Consider the following 19,316-nt stretch of genomic DNA (forward strand, 5'->3'; position numbering starts at 1 on the left):
TACGACTCGCTCCGTTCACACGAGAGCCAATGCAAGCCCCACAACTGCCGTCAGACGGGAGCACGCAGCCATGCATCACAGGCGTGGGGGCGCCGACAGACATTCATGCGTCGACATGACTGCTAGAGGAGGTGCGTGGAGCACACACACACAAACTTGTGGGGAAATCCTGTGTTCTTCCGACCTAGTGGGGCCGTTTTGTATGCCTATATCTACTTGACTCCAGTCTGAAAACTTGTGCGTTGTGTTAGATTTGCAGGCACCACCGCTCTTTTCTCACAAAGCAGTTCCAGTGCATTTTGGAACAGTTTCGGAAGTGTTGCTTTGCAAGTTTGAGTTCACCTGCTTTAGCGCCCTAGTGCGCTCAATCTCTTTTTTTTTATGTTCCCCTTTTTCAGAGGAATGCCCTAATGATATGGACATCATCGCTGCTGCCAAGCCAGCGAGACAAGGTGTGAACAGCACAAGCAAAACAGACTGCGAACTTGCGACAGTATTTGCAATCAATTCCCACGAATCATACTGATAATGCAGAATCAAACCATAAATCATACATTCTATTGTTTGCCCGTGTGTCGCACTGAATTCAATAAAATGTTTGCAGTTATTCTGAAGATTGTGTAACACGCAGATGGTTTGCGGTTTGATGTATTCAGTCGTGACTGCACTGTTTTTGTTATTTTGCTTGACAGTAGTCTGTAGAGTGATACCAAAAGGTATGTGATGGTCGTTATCAGACGACTTATATGAGGCTTTAAGAAGCCAACATACAGATTTGACTGGTCTCCCAAAAACCAGTTTTTATCCGGGATTTTTCTGGCGTTTTCAAGATGTTCTTTATGCCGATTCAAAAATACGTCTAAAACGTATTTTACAGGTGCTCTAACTCATATTTTACACCAGTTGTTTCTCGACATTTACAAAATTGGATCTAGATCGTCTAGAAGAGGGTTAGCCAGCCGGACATTAGCAGAGGTATAAATGTCTGCACAAAGATGGGCGCCTTTTCCGAGTCATTTTGTAGCCCTTTTTTCATTTGAGATATAATATACGCAGCATATACATTTCGTAACCCTTCCATGCTACCTAGGATGGGAGCTTATTAAATATTCATCTTGGAAACCCTCAAACTTCACTGCAGCTGCCCACTCAGCATTTCAAGAACACACCCGTGTTACATCCGACGTAGGCTAGCAGTGGGGCTATTTTATTTTATTTTTTAAAAAATTGTACGTGCAACTCTCAGTACACAACTCATTGCTACACTTGGTGAGTTATTTTTAAAATGACCTCTCATGGAAAAATATTGGGGGCTGCTTTCTGATTATCTGACAATTGCTGCGATCTGGCGGGGTCACTTTCAACTTTGACAACTGTCTGCTATGACTGCCTCTTATTTATCACTTTCCAATCACAGAAGCTTTTTTTTTTTAATTAAGTCATATTCTGAAAATTTTACGGAGTGTCTCCAAGTCTATGAAAATAGTTCCTGTAGAATGGAGCACTGAACAAGCGTGCTGGCCTCCACAATGAGGTAGTAGTACACAAAAACACGACACCTGTCGACACGAGGTATACCAAGGGCACTCACTACACGGCTTTCCAGCTCCACCTGACAGGAGTGGTTGAAAGGGGAAACCGCTGACGCAGAAATGCCGTGTGCAGCAACGGAAACTAGAGGCACGCATGTCGAAACTCCGGACGCGGGGGTTCGCCGCCGCACGGAAGGCTATCGTGTTCGAACCGAGCCTTGGGAAAGATAATAAACTTCCTCTCCAAGGTCTGCTTACGGTCGTACTAGGTCTAAATCGGAAGCGATGCCGCCAGTTTCCACATTTCTCGGGAGCCCCCTTCTCCCTTTCCGCACCTCGCGCAACCACGTCCACTCTCCATCCAGCCTTCGACGCAAATCGTAAACCACACCCGTCCAGGTAGCAAGCGGTCAAAGCCAATGAACAAACGCGAAATGTCGTTCGTCTGCGCTAAAGAGACCGAATACACAGATCTCGATCGGCCCAAACTTCGAGCAGGGAATAGTTTTGGCGCTCTTAATTTTTGCGCAGTAAGTCAACCCACGCAGGCCATGGACGTAAAAAAAAATTCTCACTGAAGCCCTCGTGCAAAAGCTATGCCATAAACACTCAAAAACACGCATTCCGTGTTTACTTCACAGATGGTTGGGCAAACGGAAATAGAAACTGAGTAGGGAAATATAAAGCAGTAGCTAAAATAAGGTCGGGGTTTGAGCTCCTACGCGTTTGGACGCGAGCCCTTCGAGCAGAAAAAAAAAAAAGAACACGAACGAAAACCTACACAGCTGTACTTTCCCACAATTAGAGCGGCGTGGGTAAGTGTAACATCACTGGACATTAACAGAGGATCGACTACCGACGCAACGATCGACTCGCACTAATCGCTCCGTTATAGAAAACTTGTTAAATGCATAAGAAAACGCCAGTAAGATCGGCAGGGCGCACCAGAGTTCATTCACACCTGGTCGCGAGTCCGGACGTTTGGCACATCAGTGGGCGTGTTGCGAGTCTATGGCGAGTGACTTTAGAGCTAGGGAGAACGGCTGTCGCGCCGTTCCCAAGACCGATACGAAGTTATTGCTGTGTAAACACGGCCGAAGGTCTCTCACAGGCGGCCGCCAAGGAATCTGGCAAAGGTCAAGAAGCAACCCACGACGAAACACCATCTGCAATTCCGGACGTCGATCCACAGTCGCAAGGGCAAATCGGCTCACAGCGTCTAGTGACAACTTACGCAAGACATTCTTACTTTATATAGATACGAAAACACAACCTGAGGTTCCGGCCGCGAAATAAGCGCGTCGGAAATCACTGCTGAAGGATTAAAACCACGATATTTACCTTTCCCTTGTGGAAGAAGTCCACAAAGCTCGCCATCTTTGGAGACGCTACATAGACGACAGTGGAGCTCCTCCCAGAGAGATGCGTAAAAGCGCCTGCTCACAGAGTTTGTTTATTTTGCAGCGCTACCTAGCGTAGACCTATACAAGCTAACAAAACGGCGCGCAAACGGCGCGCAAAAAAAAAACATCAAAATAAGGAAAAACGCACGGAGCGAGAAAACGCAAAGGCAGGGAATAATATCCCCCGTTCCAGTCGAAAGGACGCGATTAAACGTGTCTCTCGTCTTTTTCCCCGCCGCTGTGCGTCGTCTGTTGCGCCACCGTAATCGGATGGCGGCGCAACGCGGAAGCCTGTGCGGGAAAAAGAAAGTGCAAAACGCGATCGAGAATTAACGAGACGAAAACAAAGACAAACGAGATTGGAGGGAGGGAGAAGAGGCGAGAGGCACTAATAAAGTGCAAAAAACGGGGCGCTATATGCGACGGCGGCGCCGGGAGCAACGTCGAAAGTGACGAGACCGAAAAAAAAAAAAAAGGAAAGAAAAGAAGGGATTCCACCCCGCGAATGAAGAGATTAAACCGGCCGGGGCAAATGGGAGTACAGAATATTATGACGTTCCGACGGAACCCCATTTTCGTCTCTCGTCTTACTCCTCTCAAAAGTGAGGAATTCGGTCCCAGAAAACGGCTGCCTCAAATATATATATATATATATATATATATATATATATATATATATATATATATATATATATATATATATATATATATATATATATATATATATATATATATATATATATATATATATATATATATATATATATATATATATATATATATATATATATTTGAGGCGCTTTAAAATGTTACACAATAAGAAGAATGTGGCTGAACCGGCCGAGCTAAAGGCAGGTCCCGGCCGCGAGTCCAGATGACTGAGCTGGTCAGTCGGCGCATGAAAGAAAGAAAGGCGGATCAGAACGACTTGAGGACGGACGATTCCTCCCCCTCCGAGGGGAAGCTTTTAACCGTTTCTCTTCTATCCTCTCACTCGCCCTTTCCATTTTCTTTCCCCAGCGGTGTCGAGCGGCGGACAGAGGGTATGTCGGTCGGTCGGTCGGTCGGTGGCGGCGGCGCAATTCGAAATCAATACGAAACCGCCTCCGCTGTTAGAAAACTTGGGTGATCTACGATCGTCAGACCGCAGTTCCGAACCCGAAACGGAGGAGGGTCCGCCGGACGCCTACGCACGTAGACGGCGAAACCGTCAGGCGACGTGTGCAGAGGGGGGGAGAGGCCATTACTCCTTGGCACGTGTAGTATTTCAATCCTGTTAGCCGGAGGAGGTCGCGGTTTTCGTTCTTGTGCCGTTCCTTCCTCGTCGTCGCGACAGGAAAGAACGGGATGGAGGAAGGAGGAGAGGCGGCGGCTGGGTCGGCTTCATATTTTTGCGATGATGGAACGAGTCCGTCTTCCCAGCGTTCGGACGTCCAGCGTAGGCCTTCTCCGGGTCGGCTTTCTTGTATCTCTTCTTGTTTTTCGCTTTCTCTCTCTCTCTCTCTTGCTTTTGTCGCCTCCTTTGTACGCTCCACCGCGCGCTGTTACGACATCTTCGCCCCTCCCACTAACAAAGGGCGAGCGGGAAAAGAAAAAAAAAATAGACCTCGTCCAGTTCTTCTTCTGTCCATTTGTCCTATCTGCCGGGTCTGTTGTGTTTGTTGTCTCTTCTTCCGTCCAGTAGCTTCTGTCCATTTGTCCGAGCCGCCAGCAGTTTCCTCTTACACACAGCCAGCCAGCCACCTACGCTTTTATGCTCTTCAAGTTTGTCTCTTCCGTGCTTGGGCGTGTTTTTTCCTTCTTTGAATACCCTTACATCTCCCCCTTTTTTTTTTTGCCCGTACACCGTTAAGCCGCTTATTCAAATTCCTCGCACGAAGGGGAAAATGGGCAACCCACGAGAGTTCCCTGGCTTATTCATTTACGTATTTATATCTCCTTTTTTTTCGAGGGAAGCGGAGGGGGAGCATTTGGGCTCTTGCCTTTCATTTCACCGTTTTCTTTTTCTTTTTTTTTTGTGTGTGTAGACTGGAATATATCGGCCTGTGGTTGCGGTATGATAATAGCCTGTCCCGCCACCTTTCTCGGACAGAAATCCTAGGGTTTCACAACGTAGAGACACTCGCCAGCTTCTTCTGCCCTGAGTGCCAAAAAGTAAAATAAATACGATCTAAAAGTAGACTTGAATAAGATACTGGAAACGGGAATTGGGGAAGTTGACCCGACAGTGAGTGCTGCATAAATATTAAAAGCTTTTCGGGGGACTCAATAGGATCAACGAACGCCGAACGTACTCTGAGTAGCACAGCACGCGTATATATATATATATATATATATATATATATATATATATATATATATATATATATATATATATATATATATATATATATATATATATATATATATATATATATATATATATGTTAGACAGATATAAGGGTAGGCAGTCAAGAAAACCTCGGAAAACAAAGGGGAGCATATGGTAGGTCATTGAAACAGATAAAGAATTTGGAAAGAAAGAAAGTGAAGAAAAGAAGAAAACCCTTATTTCTGTCTTATTTTCAACGAGCCCCTCATTTCCTATTCTGATTCGCTATATATATATATATATATATATATATATATATAGTATATTCCTTTCAGAATGGCTACTATGGTTATAGCAATAAGGCATCTAAGCGGACCTGCACTCCACTTATACCTTCCCTTTTCAAATTTTAGGGATCCCTTTGGAAACACTTTCTCTCTCTCTCTCCCTCTCTTTCGGAAGAAGATGGTAGCAAGGGGGAAAGACCCGACGTCAAGAAAAATGGCCCGTCCTACGCGAGAGTGACAAACGCAGCCGCTGAAAAACCGTTGGCACCACGACGGAAAAGGGCGCGAGAAAATAAAAGCCGCCAAAAAAAAAAAAGGGGGGGGGGATGGAAGGGGTGCCGATATCGCGGACTCGCTCGCTCGGCGACAGAGGCCAGGGGAAGAGCCAAACGAGATGACTGAGTTGATATCGCCCCGTCGCCGGCGCAGTTGATGACCGAAAACTGTCGGAAGCGCGGAGGAGGAGAATGGGCGCTGATTCGGGCTCAAAGGTTTCGGGAAGGCTCCCCACGCTGCTTCGACGTCCGTTGGCGGCAAATTGGAAGAACTCGCCGGCGGCGGCCACCTCTTCTATCTCGCGCAGCGACGAAAAGGAACAAATTTGCCGTCGTCAGGAGAAGGCCGCATGGCCTGGGCGAATCGTTAGGGGAAACGAGGGGTCCGCGGCGGAGTTGGCGGCTGATCGGCTCGGTCCGAGGAGAAGCGGTGCGGCCGACGGCGGGCGGCAATCAACGGGCGCACCGATTGGCCGGCGACGGGGGTGGGAGGCGAGGCCACCAAGAGGTGACGGAAGTCCCGTACCATCTCTGTCGTCCACTGCTTGCTTGCGACGACTCCATTTGCTGAGACAGAGGGTACGTCATTTTACTCTGTTGCCCTTTTTAGGACGACGCTCGTGTCGTGTGAATTAGGCTGTGGCAGATCGTTTTGTGGCCCCTTGCTCGTTAGACGTGCCCTGTCATCGGTTGCTCCCACAGTCATTCCTCATGTCTTCCGTATTCATTCCTTTTAGGGGCGAAGCACCTTAGGCCTCGCTTTGTCCGTGGCTTGTCCCCTAGCGTCCGAGTACAGTGTTGCGCATGCGCGTGGAGCGTTGGATTGGATTTGATTTGGATTAGATTAAATTGCATTGAATCGGATTGGATTACATTGAATTGTAATTGTATATACTGCACACACGCGTTGTCGCTCATTTACATGCGTGAGAGGGCAATGCCATGGATGATTTACGGCAAGAACGATCCCCAGTGCTTCGCCCACTCGTCATGATTCACTTCGTGGAAGATGCGTGATTTCTCTGGCCTCTTGTGCCCTTGCCCCAGTGGGAAGTAGCAGGCCAGGATTAGTGAGGACGAGCTCTTCTCCTTTGAATAAATCTCTCTCTCTCTCTCTCTCTCTCTCTCTCTCTCTCTCTCTCTCTCTCTCTCTCTCTCTCTCTCTCTCTCTCTCTCTCTCTCTCTATCTCTCTCTCTCTCTCTCTCTCTCTCTCTCTCTCTCTCTCTCTCTCTCTCTCTCGTTTTCTTCTTAACGAGATATCAGCCTATGCACGTAGAAAGTTACGTGACTTTTCTTGCTATAAGGCTTTGGGCATTTAGGCATCTCTGTGGGTCGGAATGAAAGCGCACGCCCAGCGTGTGAGAAGTTTAGGGTTTATCACTCCGAAGCTATAACGGTAACGAGATGACGAGTCGTTCTGGTTTACAAGGTATTTGAAGTCGGTAAGGTTCCACACACATATACCTCAATCTTCCACTGAAATAAAAAAAAAATGGGGAAAACAGCGTGGAAGGTACCAATGCGTACTTCCCCCTTTTGTTTCCGTAAGTTCGCCGAACCAGAAGTTTATTTTACTCCAGCCTATAGACTCCGAAATGTGCCAGTGCAGGAAAGGGTGCCTGACACAGTGACTTTACCTGGCATGCAGTTTGTCCCCGCCATGCATCTTACGACAACCAGCACTAACACTTTACAGCAAGTGAGAATTGCCGAAATGGCGTTCTTTTCGTTGCCAAAACATGTTCGATAATGTCGAAAAAAGTTCGTCCACTTTTTTTAGTTTTAGTTTTTATTTCCCGGCTAAAAGTTGCGCCGCGGGTGCACGCAGGCATCATATTCCACCAGGTGGAGCTTATAGTGTTTGGAATGCATTAAAGAGTTCTGAGGGGAGCGGGATAAAGGTGAATATACGTAATAATGCGGGGGAAGTGCAAAGATGAGTAGATTACGCTGGGCTACGTCAAGACACGACCGGTACAGGTATGGCAGCGTAGAATTGAGCAGGCTCCGGAGGTTGATAATAATACAACAGTAGCGGAAAAGGCCAGGGCAGAGAAGGTTGCAATGAATCAGGATGTGACAAAACAGAGGAAAGAAGAACAAACGAAAGCAAAGCTGACTGCAGGGGCAGATCAGTGAGCGAAATCGCCCCTGTCCTTCACAAACGCGCCTCGGAAAGTAACACTACGAGGCCTACAGTGCCTTGCATTCCCCACCATGGCCCAGTTTTTCCAAGGACCCTTTCTTCTACGATCAAAAATCCTCAGCAGAGAATCATGACGACGACTGTAAACACCGACAAACCTCTCGGCTTTTTTTTTTTTTTCAAATAAAAAGCCTTCTCGCTCTCCTCTCTCCCTGTCCACGCTCTAAAACCCCTGTCACACGGGCACTTTCAATCTCGATTGAGTCGATCCGGATCGAGCTCAATCCGGATCGGGCGGTGCTACACGGCAGTTTCAATCGCGATCGTGCCCGATTCCGCTCGAACTCAATCCTGGTTTCTCGAGCGCGCTTGAGTTCCAAGCGCGATCGGACGAAAGCGATGATACTTTCGTCCCCGCTCAGTAATGGCACAGAAGGTGACAACTTCAACTAAAGCCACACATTGCATCAAATAACTTTACCCATATAAGCGTGCAGTAACATTTACATAGTTACGTATACCTACGACCACGCCAAGTTACCATACGCCGGCCGCGAAGTACACTTTTAGCGCAATCTGGCGTACGTGAGTGCGACCGGTGCAACTCCTTCGAAACGTGCCGTGTAGCAGCGGCGGTGCGTCGAGCGCGCTTGAAAAGTCAATCGCGCTTCGCTTCAATCCGGATTGAAAGTGCCCGTGTGACAGGGGTATAAGGTATTCGCCACCCCTGCCCCACCCTTCTTCTTATGCTGCTGCTACCATCTGACCGACTGCAGGGAAGAGTGGGTAAGACAAAGCGAAACAGTGGAACGCTTTGATTTTCAGTCCAGGTGTGACGCTCCCCGGAGGGGAGATGGCGTCACTCTACCAACTAGGTGGGTCCACGCAGAGTTGAGGGGAAAAGAGACAACGCAGGCTCAAAGGTACAATTTAATTAACAATAGTTAGCGCTGGTGCCGGTGCGCTCACCCGTTGAGAGGCTGGGACCCTGTAGGGCGGCTGGCGCTGGGTCGTGGAGCCGAGAAGTCGTTCAGGCGCGGCGCTGCAGGGTGCACGTGCTCGAGCAGGGCCGTTCGGGAGGGTGCCGGAATTCTCGTGTCGGTCGGCGTAGGCGGTCCGTGCTCCTGGCAGATCGTGGACCCGAGATGTGACCGCTGGCTGGCTGGTCCCGGGTTGAAGTGGGGGGAGCGCGCGATCGGATTACTCCTACGGGCGGCTGCCTCGTTCGGCCCGGCCAGATGATGTCCAGTCGGGAAAAGAGCCCTCCGGCCTCGTTCGCTAGCCTTCTTATACCCTCCTTGGGTTACGCACAGGGGGGGTAAGGACGAGCTCGTTGGGGAACCGGCCGGTCATCGCTCTGCGCGTGGGCGCGTCACCCCGCAAGCCCTCGGGGATTAACATTCTTCTGCAGATTAACATTCTTCCGCGCGTGCTTCCGCACATTCCGCGCGTGCTTGGCCTTTCTTCGTGCCACGCGAAGTGTCTGCCGCCCGCTTCTACCTGGGAACACGTTTCTGCGTGCGCATGGGTTGTACGCGGCAGTCAGTGGCGATGTGCGACCGTCACACCCGCCCATCCACAGAGGAGACTTTTGTCACTGCAAAAGTCTTGTTCACAAAAGCACAAAAGGTTTATGGTGGGGCCACAAGGCTCGATGCAAAACACACCGCACCGTCTTATCACGACACCACACTGAATGCAGTCAGCAAGGTCACACGGCGAGGCGCGTCGGCACCAGTAAACATTAGTCATAAACATCCTGTCAATTTCTATATACATGAGCCAAGCGAATGTCAACATACAGGTTTACGGGTGCAAAACATGAACACTGAAATTGGGAATTTTGCCCCTCAGATACACAGGACGAACGCCCGTCAAATATGATACGGTGCTGCCCCACGACTTCGCAGTGCATAGCTGTGTGTCGGCTGAGGGAGGCTGTTCACCGCGGGGGGTTGGGAATTCTGAATGATTTCATCGAGCATGGCTCCATGTAAAGCGTCCGTGAATGGGCTCGTAGCTGGGCTACTACGTTCCGGGGACGAAGGACGGGGCCTGCCTGTACCAACACTCACCCTGGGGAGTCTCAGCTCGTCCTCTACCTCACCCAAAGCGATTTTCAGCTTGTTGACGTTTACAATTTTCTCGTCTTTCATTCGAATCCCTCTGATTCGGCACGTGACGTCGGACAGTTTTTCGACAACTCGGAAAGGACCTTTCCACTTCGGCGCGAGCTTCTTAGCCAGGCCGCGGGCCTGGCTTTCGACTTTGACGTAGACCCTGTCGCCTATCTGAAAGCCGGCGTCCTGGCTCCTTTTATCAAGACGCGACTTTCTCTTCTCCGCCGCTTTGTTCAGTGCTTCATACGCTAGCTTGTGCGAGACTGAAAGGCGTTGAGCCAGCTCCGCGCGGTAGTCCTCCATGGTGTTATAGTGCATTCTGGGGGTCTCACCGACAATGCTCGGGATTGCCGCATCGCGTCCGTGAAGGAGGAAGAAAGGGGTCTCATTTGTGCCCTCGTGGACTGCGGTGTTGTAGGCATGCACAGCGAAAGGTAGCCACCTATCCCAATCTCGTTGGTCGTGTGCTACGTAATGGGATAACATGGTCACCAGGGTTTGATTCAGCCTTTCTACTGCACCGTTACACTCCGGGTGATACGCGGTCGTTTGTAATTTCTTTATCCCCAAGAGGTCGTACACCTCTTTCATCACCCGAGAGACGAAGTTGGTGCCCTGATCGGTTAGAAGTTGCTCGGGTACGCCGTGTCTCAGTACCACCCCTTCGACGAAAACGCGTGCTACGGTTTCCGCCTTCTGGTCAGCCAGCGGGAAGGCTTCGGCGTAACGGCTCAGATGGTCTACAAAAACAAGTATGTACTTGTTTCCGGCAGTCGTAGTTGGTAGGGGCCCTACTATATCCATCGCGGTGCGCTGGAAAGGCGCGCTAAGTTCCTCGAACACCTGCAAAGGAGCACGCTTTCGGTTCTTAGGCGTTTTATGGAGAGCGCAAGAGGGGCACTTCCGACAGTAATCCAGCACGTCCCTCCGCATCCCCGGCCAGAAGTACGTCATGCCTATCCTCTGGCGGGTTTTACGTGCCCCTGAGTGGCCAGCGTACGGAGCATCGTGATGTACACGTAGGAGCTCGCCTTTCATTGAGGCAGGCACTACTAAACGCCCCGTACCTCCTCCCGCCTTTTCCCTGAACCTCAGCAGACCCCCGTCGTCCACATAATATTGTCCCTCACCGTCGCCTGCTTTAAGTGATTTGACAATTTTCTGAACGCCGGGGTCGTCGAACTGCTCCCGTTTCATGCGGGCCTCCTCCACCGATGGCACGAAAATGTCGAGTGCCCGGACTGGCATCCTGCTCAGAGTGTCAGCGTTCTGATTCGTTTTACCCGCCCTGTGGATGACTTCATAGTCGTACTCCTGTAGAAGGAGGTTCCACCTTGCCAGCCTCGAGCTGGGGTCACGAGCGTTCATGAGCCACTTGAGCGGCTGGCAGTCGGTGACAATCTTAAAGTGCCGTCCGTATAGGAAACACCGGAAGTGGCGCACGGACCAAACTACGGCAAGGCACTCCTGCTCGGTAGCACCATATTTCTGCTCCGCGGGGTTCAGCTGCCGACTCGCGTACGCCACGGGGTGTTCCTTCCCATCGAACTCCTGTGATAACACCGCCCCTACCGCCACCTTGGAGGCATCTGTCGCAAGTGTGAACGGCCTGCTGAAATCCGGAAACTTCAGCAAGGGAGCCTCGGTCAGCTTGCGCTTCATGGCCGAGAAAGCTGCTTGCTCCTCCTCACCCCAGCTGAATGGTTTCTTGGTTGTGAGCTGAGTTAAAGGGCGCGCCTGTTCAGCAAACTGGGGAATGTGTCGCCGATAATAGGACAGAAGACCCAGAAATTGCCTGACTTCTGTCTTTGTTCTGGGCTCTGGAAACTCCTGAACGCATTGTATTTTGGACGGGTCAGGTCGTACTCCCTCCGCTGATACGATGTGTCCTAGGTACCTAACTTCGGGGCGCAGGAATTGACATTTGGATGGTTTCAGTTTGAGACCGGCTGCACGCACTCTCTGGAAAACGTTACGCAGGTCGTCTAGATGGTCCTCGAATGAGCTGCTGTACACGATTATGTCGTCCAGATATACATGACACACTTTCCCCAAAAGACCGGCGAGGATTACGTCTGCCGTACGCTGCCATACCGCCGCGCTGTTTACGAGGCCCATAGGCATGCGTCGCCACTGGTAATGCCCTGAAGGCGTGTTGAACGCCGTCTTTTCTTTGTCGTGCTCATGCATCTCAATCTGCCAATACCCGGAGGCCATGTCCACTACCGTGAAAAATCTCGCAGAACCGAGCTCTGACAATGTCTCCAAAATGTTCGGGAGTGGGTAAGGGTCGATGCGAGTCACACGGTTCAAGTCGCGGTAATCAACGACGAAGCGGTACGATCCATCTGGCTTTTCGACCAATAGCGCCGGAGCACCCCATGGAGAAGTAGAGTGTTCGATTATCTCCGCGTCGAGCAGCTCGTTAACCTGCCGTTCCATCTCGTCTCTTTTGGAGTAGGGGATCCGATACGTACGGCGGTAGACCGGAGCCGCATCGCCAGTCGAAACTCTGTGTTTGATCACCTCACAGTGGCCGATATCTGTGCCGCTGGTAGAAAAAGCGGGGCCGAACTCGGAGATTAATTCCCGAAGTTTAGATTTATCTGGTTCGGCCACGTGTGAGAGATCAAAGCGGCTAAAGAGGTCGACCTCGTCTACACGCCGGCAAACAGTCTCTTCTGCTGGCCTCTCGGCTACCACCGCTGGCCTGAGGACACCGATGAGTTTGTTGCGAGGCAACTTAATCTCCTGACGCGTGGTGTTCACGACGCGCACTGGGACCTTGCCAGTCTCGGTAGCTCTAACTAAACCGTAAGCGCCGGCAACTCCAGACACCTCAAGGGGGCCGCTCTCCGCTACACCCAACTGTCCCCTAGCCAGCTCGCAAGTTACCTCCCCCACCAGCACGCACTCGCTCAATGGGGGCAGTAAGCTTTCCTTGGTGAGGCGGATAGGCGCGCCGTCGCAAGAATGCCAGTCGTCGCGTCCGCCTGTCTTCTTGTTTCCCCCCGCCCAGTTTAGAATGGGAATGTCGATGCCTCCTAGGTTGATGGCGCCTCTGCTTAGGAGCAAGTCTACCTTTTCTTCCGAAAGGATGTTCTGTCCGATTAGACCAGCCACCGGCAGCCTGGCTCTCTCTGTGCAGACGAAGAACGTCGCCGTAACAATGCGTTCCCCTAATTTCAAGGGCACTTCACAGCATGTTACGATTTCCAAACGGTCGCCCGTGATGCCCACTAGGCTTGTTCTCTGCTCTACCGACCGGAATCTCGTTCGCCAGTCGGGCAAAACGTCGTTTAGAGCGCTCTCTTTGAGGAGGCTTACTTTTGATCCCGTGTCAATCAGGCATTTCATAGCTGCTCCCCCTATTTCACACTCTATTATCGGGCTAGCCTCTCCGCAAATGTTCACTGTGAACTCTTGAATGCCCCCTTTGCTTCCCTCCAGCGCGCGTGCGCCCAAAGGGGGCTCGACTAGTTTCCCTGGTTCGACCGAGAAGCGGAATTTCCCGCGGGATTATCCGCGCTTACCTGGTTGTCCCTTCGCGGTTGGCCCTGGGGGGGCGCGCGCTGCCTACAGTTCCTAGCAAAGTGTCCACGCTCGCCGCACGAATAGCAAGTCGGCCGTCCCGTCTTGTTGTCGCGACGCCTGTCTTTTTGCTGCATTTGTTCATTTTGTAGCGCAATGCTAGATTCCAACAAGCGTTCGACCCTTTCGAGCCGTGCGTGGAGCTCTTCAGCTTCCCTCTCGCCTTCCTGCACGCTTCTGACCGGCGTGCGACCGCCATTTACTGTTCGCTCATTTCTCTCCTCCCTCACAGCCGCGTCGATGGCCTCTTGGAAATTCTTGGGGTCACGAGAAAGTGTGAACCTGCGGACCGGGTCTCGCAGCCCATTCAAGAACTGAGTGCGAAGCTGCTCATTCAGAAGCTCTTTGCGGAGCTCGCGCTTTACTTCAGTCTCGGTGCCGTCCTGCGTTCCCACGGCCGCGTTGCCCAACGCGCGGAGCCTAGTCGCGAACGACTGGACGTCTTCCCCGTCCTTTTGTCCGGCGGACAAAAACCTTTGGAGCTTCACGTACTCTGGCTCTGTATCGAACCTTTTCGTGGCTAGAGCTTTAAACTCGGCGAAAGTCGCCGCTGCAGCAACAGCCTCCTCGTGCCACGCAAAGTTATAGGCCGCACCGACCATTTTGCAGCGTGCAATACCTGTCATCTGCGCCTCTGTCCAGCCACCAAGACCCCCCACCTGTTCGAGAACACGTAGGAAGTCCTGGATGGTTATCCCGTTACCATCCCCTGTAAATGATGGAACCATCCCCCCTAACGCCATGACACTCGCGCCTAACACACTCGCTTGGGTCATAGTGGCCTCGTTCATGGTGCCTCGTTTCCCCTCAGGCGTGGGGGTGGAGTCCCACGCCTATACTCTGCGATTTAAGTTAAGTGAATCCCACCGCTGCCACCACTTGTGACGCTCCCCGGAGGGGAGATGGCGTCACTCTACCAACTAGGTGGGTCCACGCAGAGTTGAGGGGAAAAGAGACAACGCAGGCTCAAAGGTACAATTTAATTAACAATAGTTAGCGCTGGTGCCGGTGCGCTCACCCGTTGAGAGGCTGGGACCCTGTAGGGCGGCTGGCGCTGGGTCGTGGAGCCGAGAAGTCGTTCAGGCGCGGCGCTGCAGGGTGCACGTGCTCGAGCAGGGCCGTTCGGGAGGGTGCCGGAATTCTCGTGTCGGTCGGCGTAGGCGGTCCGTGCTCCTGGCAGATCGTGGACCCGAGATGTGACCGCTGGCTGGCTGGTCCCGGGTTGAAGTGGGGGGAGCGCGCGATCGGATTACTCCTACGGGCGGCTGCCTCGTTCGGCCCGGCCAGATGATGTCCAGTCGGGAAAAGAGCCCTCCGGCCTCGTTCGCTAGCCTTCTTATACCCTCCTTGGGTTACGCACAGGGGGGGTAAGGACGAGCTCGTTGGGGAACCGGCCGGTCATCGCTCTGCGCGTGGGCGCGTCACCCCGCAAGCCCTCGGGGATTAACATTCTTCTGCAGATTAACATTCTTCCGCGCGTGCTTCCGCACATTCCGCGCGTGCTTGGCCTTTCTTCGTGCCACGCGAAGTGTCTGCCGCCCGCTTCTACCTGGGAACACGTTTCTGCGTGCGCATGGGTTGTACGCGGCAGTCAGTGGCGATGTGCGACCGTCACACAGGACTCCCAGCGAACTCCTCGAGAAGCGATCGGTATCCTTTTTTCCTGTGCCGCGCAAGAATCCTCTGACAACCCGCGGACTGTCCGCTGTGAGTCTTAGACCGTAAGTAGAAGGATAGCAGGGAATACAGTGCAGCGGTGGAGAGCAGAGTTAAACAAAAGAGAGCACAGAGTAGGGTGCAATTAGAGGACAGTGAAGTGGAGTTGTGTGTATACAGCGAGCGTGAGAACCAGAAAAACACAATGTGCGTTAGAGTGCGGACAACTTTGCTGCCAGCGCATGCGCATGATCTTACGGTGGCCAGTCCCCCGAGGACTCCCAGCAGTCCTCCCGTGACGACGTCCACGGGGTGGTGCCTGCGGTCGTAGATCCTCGATGCGGCGCACGCGCACGCCAGCAGGAACAGGCACAGCTGGAGGAGGCGGCAGCCGCCGCGCGACCACCGGGACGCCAGCGCCGGAAGCCGCACCGTGCAGTACGCCTGCAGCGGCAGAGAGTAGTTAGTTAAGTAGGTTTTGATGCGATAACCCTACGTGGCCCACTAAGCAAAAAAATTCACGCATCTTCACAAAGTAAATCATGACGAGTGGGCGAAGCACTGGGAATTGTTCTTACTGTAAGTCACCCATGGGAGTGCTTACTGCTGCTAAAACGATTTCCAATCCAATCCAATATTATTCAATTTAATCCAATGCGGTACAATCCAATCTATTTCAATCCAAATCCAATTCAATCCAATCCAATGTTTCTCGCGCATGCGCAGCACGGCTCTCCAGGAGCACTCTCTCTCTCTCTCTCTCTCTCTCTCTCTCTCTCTCTCTCTCTCTCTCTCTCTCTCTCTCTCTCTCTCTCTCTCTCTCTCTCTCTCTCTCTCTCTCTCTCTCTCTCTCTCTCTCTCTCTCTCTCACGCCTTTTGTGAACCTTTTATTTTGTTCTTGTTCACCTTTTGTGAATCATTTGTTCACAGATGTTTCGATTTACACGGTGCTGTGCCGTGAGCACGGACGCCGGACAGACAATCCTCGGCCTTAAGGTGCTTCGCCCCTAAAACCGGCGCCGGAAGCCGCACCGCGCAGTGTATATAGCTGCATGGCGAGGAGACCATGCACTCGGACCCCAGAGTAATCAGCGGTCAGGCTCCAAGGGTCCTGCCTGGCCGCACCAGCGGGCGGCCTGGCCGCACCAGGCCGCCCGCTCCATACTCCTCCGCATGCGGCTTGATTGCTGCAACGTGGCAGCCCGCTTGCACCGACATGGCCGCCGGTCGTCGCCCACATGTGCCCACTGCCCAGAACCCGAGACCCTGGAGCCCCTGCTCTGCTCCTGCCGCCAGCACGATGGCCCGAGAGCAGAGCTTCGGGCCGCACTCCAGCGTCTCGGGCTGCCCAGCCACACCCTGTCGGACCTGCTGTTCCCGACGGGTCCCAACGGCATCCGGCGGGAAGCATTCCGACTCATCCTGGCCTTCCTCGAGGAGACCGACCTCACCAAAAGGCTGTAGCCCAACGCGTGCCGGCCAGCCTTACGCCATTACAGTTTTAGCAGTCCGTCCGTTCCGTCGCGTACGTATACGCTAGCGTGTTGACCGGGACCCCTCTGGGCACTCCGGCATTCGTCACGGTAGGGGGATTAGTTCCGCTGTCCTGCCTTCGCCATGTCCGCGCCTCCTCGCCCTTCCGCGCGCGCAGGCGCAGACCGGTCCGGGTCAACCCGGTAGCAACGTAACGAATGGAACGGACGGACTGCTAAAACTCGCTATTGTTGTAGCACCGCACTCCTCTCTTTCTTTCTCTCCCTCTTTCTCTGTCCTCGTTTGTTCTCGCCTACACCCTTTCATTCCCCCTCTCCCCTTCCCCCGGACTGGGTTTTGTGCTGGTTAGCGCCCAGACCAGTTCAAAATACCCCCAGTCCACTTCTTTTCCACTTTCTATTCAAATCACTCACAGGAGCAAACGCCGACGTTTCGGACCCTTCGAAGGTCTTTGTTCGGGGGGACAATCGGGTCGTAGAAAAAAAAAGAAATTCTGCATCTCGACATTAGTGACCACTGCATAGCAGCGAAGGGGTTGCCCAAGCGTCGTTTTGTGACAATACTGCGATATTTTTGAAAATTGCAAAAATTTGAAAGCGCTACAAGAAAGACAAGAAACCAAAACACGGAAAGATAAGTTGCGCACTGTGCGTCTTTCCGCGTTTACGTGCTTTGTTTTTCCTCAGCGCTAATCCTTGCAACTACAGTAGGTGAAACGCGCGTGTGTAACACAGCTTTCGTACTTTCAGCTTTATCCTCCTGCCTTGCCCGAGCGGGATTTGAAGAAAACTACTGCGGCGTTCCGTTGTCTAAGCCTCTGGCACCAGCATGTTTTCAACGAGTATGTTTCGACAGTGTTCAGATATCATTCGTTGAAGTTGAAATCGATGTTACAGGCAGGCGCTTCACCGACTGTACGAGCCAACTCGCCGAAACGACAACCTCGCCAGCTTTAAAAGTCCCTTTTACAGTAAACAGTGAGCGTATGCGTCGAAAAAGAAGAAATAGATCTGTTGCACTGGCGTTCTTGATGCGGAGACAAACACCACTTGTTTGAACGCGCTACCACTCACCGCAACGAAGGTGAACAGATAGAAGCCCAGCGCCGAGTGACCCGACGGGAATGATTTGTACATGTCCACCAGGATCCAGGCTTCATCGGTGGCACACTGGTACTGCGTCACCAAGCTGCGAACGCGCCCGGTGACGAAAACGGAAGGTTATAAATATACACTCAACAAAAGGACACCACACTTTTGGCATGCGATTTGCGCGTCAAGTGTGAGACACACGTGCGGAAAAGTGATCCTGTTTCCCGTGCGACTGACAGTCGACGCCGCGTCGTCGGAACCATGTGGGCGCGGCGAATAGACGCGCCCCCCGCCCCCCCACCCCTTTCCCGCACGCAACATCATCATTAACGCCAATGACGCCAGACAGACTTTAGTTATGTAACCGATACAGTTCAAATTGAGGCGAACGATGCAGTCACTAATTCAGTTAAGTGTTCCTTTAAGATTAGGAACATTTTGAATAGTAGCGCACTCACACCCGGACACTAAGAAAGGAGACGACAAACCACAGCGCTGACTCGGAACTGATTTTTTTATTAGGACAGACACACGTTTAAATACTTCAATCTAAAACTCATGTGACCACACATCAAATATACGTCACAACCCATCGTGTTATATTTCCAAATGTGACAAGCACGAATGAATGCGCGTTTTATCTTTAACAGAGAGCGATTTAAAAATTCAATCTCACTTTCACGTGGATGAAACGAAGGTACACTAATGCACCACACTCCCTTTTTTATATTGTTATATATGCCTCGATAACCTCGCATGTCGACTTGTCCCCGCGCACCGATAGTTGCACTGTTTCCTGCAGAACGCAGGCTCACCTCTGCACTCTGAACAGTGCTGAGCCGCGTGTGAGTATAGTTTCCTCCTGAAGAACGTTTATGTTGAAGCAACCTAACATTGTAACCATCTGCAAGTGCGCTACCGTCAAGACATTGCAAATGCAATACCAACCAGCCCAGTTGTCACTTCTTAATTAAGATGGCCGCGGAAGCTAGGGCCCTGGAACCGTCCGACGCGGGAGACGGTAGTGGGCGGCGTCAAAAAAAATGTTCTAAAAGCGCTTATATATTCTATTTGTTCTTCTCCCTCTTTTTTTTTTTTGTTTGGAGGAGAGGGAAGTAAGCGCCATAAGGCAGATGGAAAGGAAGGTGGTAGAAATGATAGGTCGCTGAAACTCTCAGCGCTATTACTAGGGCTCGGCGTCGGTAAAAAATTTTAATCCGATTAATCGACTGGCTCCAAACGTTTAACTGATCGATTAATAGGTTGCGTTGGTTTAGGAAGAAAAATGACCAACCAATAATTTATAAATATACATAATACTACACTAATAAAAACAAGATCCATATGCTCAATTCAAAGCAGGTCATAATCATGGCGCTGACACGGGCGAGACGCATTTCACCGCGTTC

The 19,316-nt window shown here is 51.6% G+C and overlaps 2 protein-coding genes across 3 annotated transcripts in view; both read right to left on the reverse strand.

Moving 5' to 3' along the window:
• The window catches only part of Mob3 (MOB kinase activator 3), a 33,821-nt gene extending 30,852 nt beyond the window's left edge, over nt 1-2,969 (reverse strand). Inside the window, exon 1 of one of the 2 annotated variants that reach the window (XM_077694378.1) lies at nt 2,874-2,969. In XM_077694378.1, coding sequence (XP_077550504.1) covers nt 2,874-2,909 — 36 coding nt within the window. In that variant the 5' untranslated portion in view covers nt 2,910-2,969. The remainder of the gene's footprint in view (nt 1-2,873) is intronic. The other variant, XM_077694380.1, reaches the window with a different exon arrangement.
• Nucleotides 2,970-15,262: 12,293 nt separating this feature from the next.
• LOC144163402 (phospholipid phosphatase 2-like) overlaps nt 15,263-19,316 on the reverse strand; it is a 46,289-nt gene continuing 42,235 nt past the window's right edge. The window contains exons 5-6 of the mRNA XM_077694381.1: nt 17,890-18,004; nt 15,263-15,766 (exon numbers count right to left, since the gene is read on the reverse strand). Of these exons, the coding sequence (XP_077550507.1) occupies nt 15,278-15,766; nt 17,890-18,004 (604 nt within the window). The 3' untranslated portion in view covers nt 15,263-15,277. The remainder of the gene's footprint in view (nt 15,767-17,889; nt 18,005-19,316) is intronic.

The sequence above is a fragment of the Haemaphysalis longicornis genome, unplaced genomic scaffold (genome assembly GCF_048455015.1).
Source record: "Haemaphysalis longicornis isolate Haplotype H1 unplaced genomic scaffold, Haemaphysalis longicornis Haplotype H1 scaffold_12, whole genome shotgun sequence".
In the NCBI taxonomy this organism is placed as follows: domain Eukaryota; kingdom Metazoa; phylum Arthropoda; class Arachnida; order Ixodida; family Ixodidae; genus Haemaphysalis; species Haemaphysalis longicornis.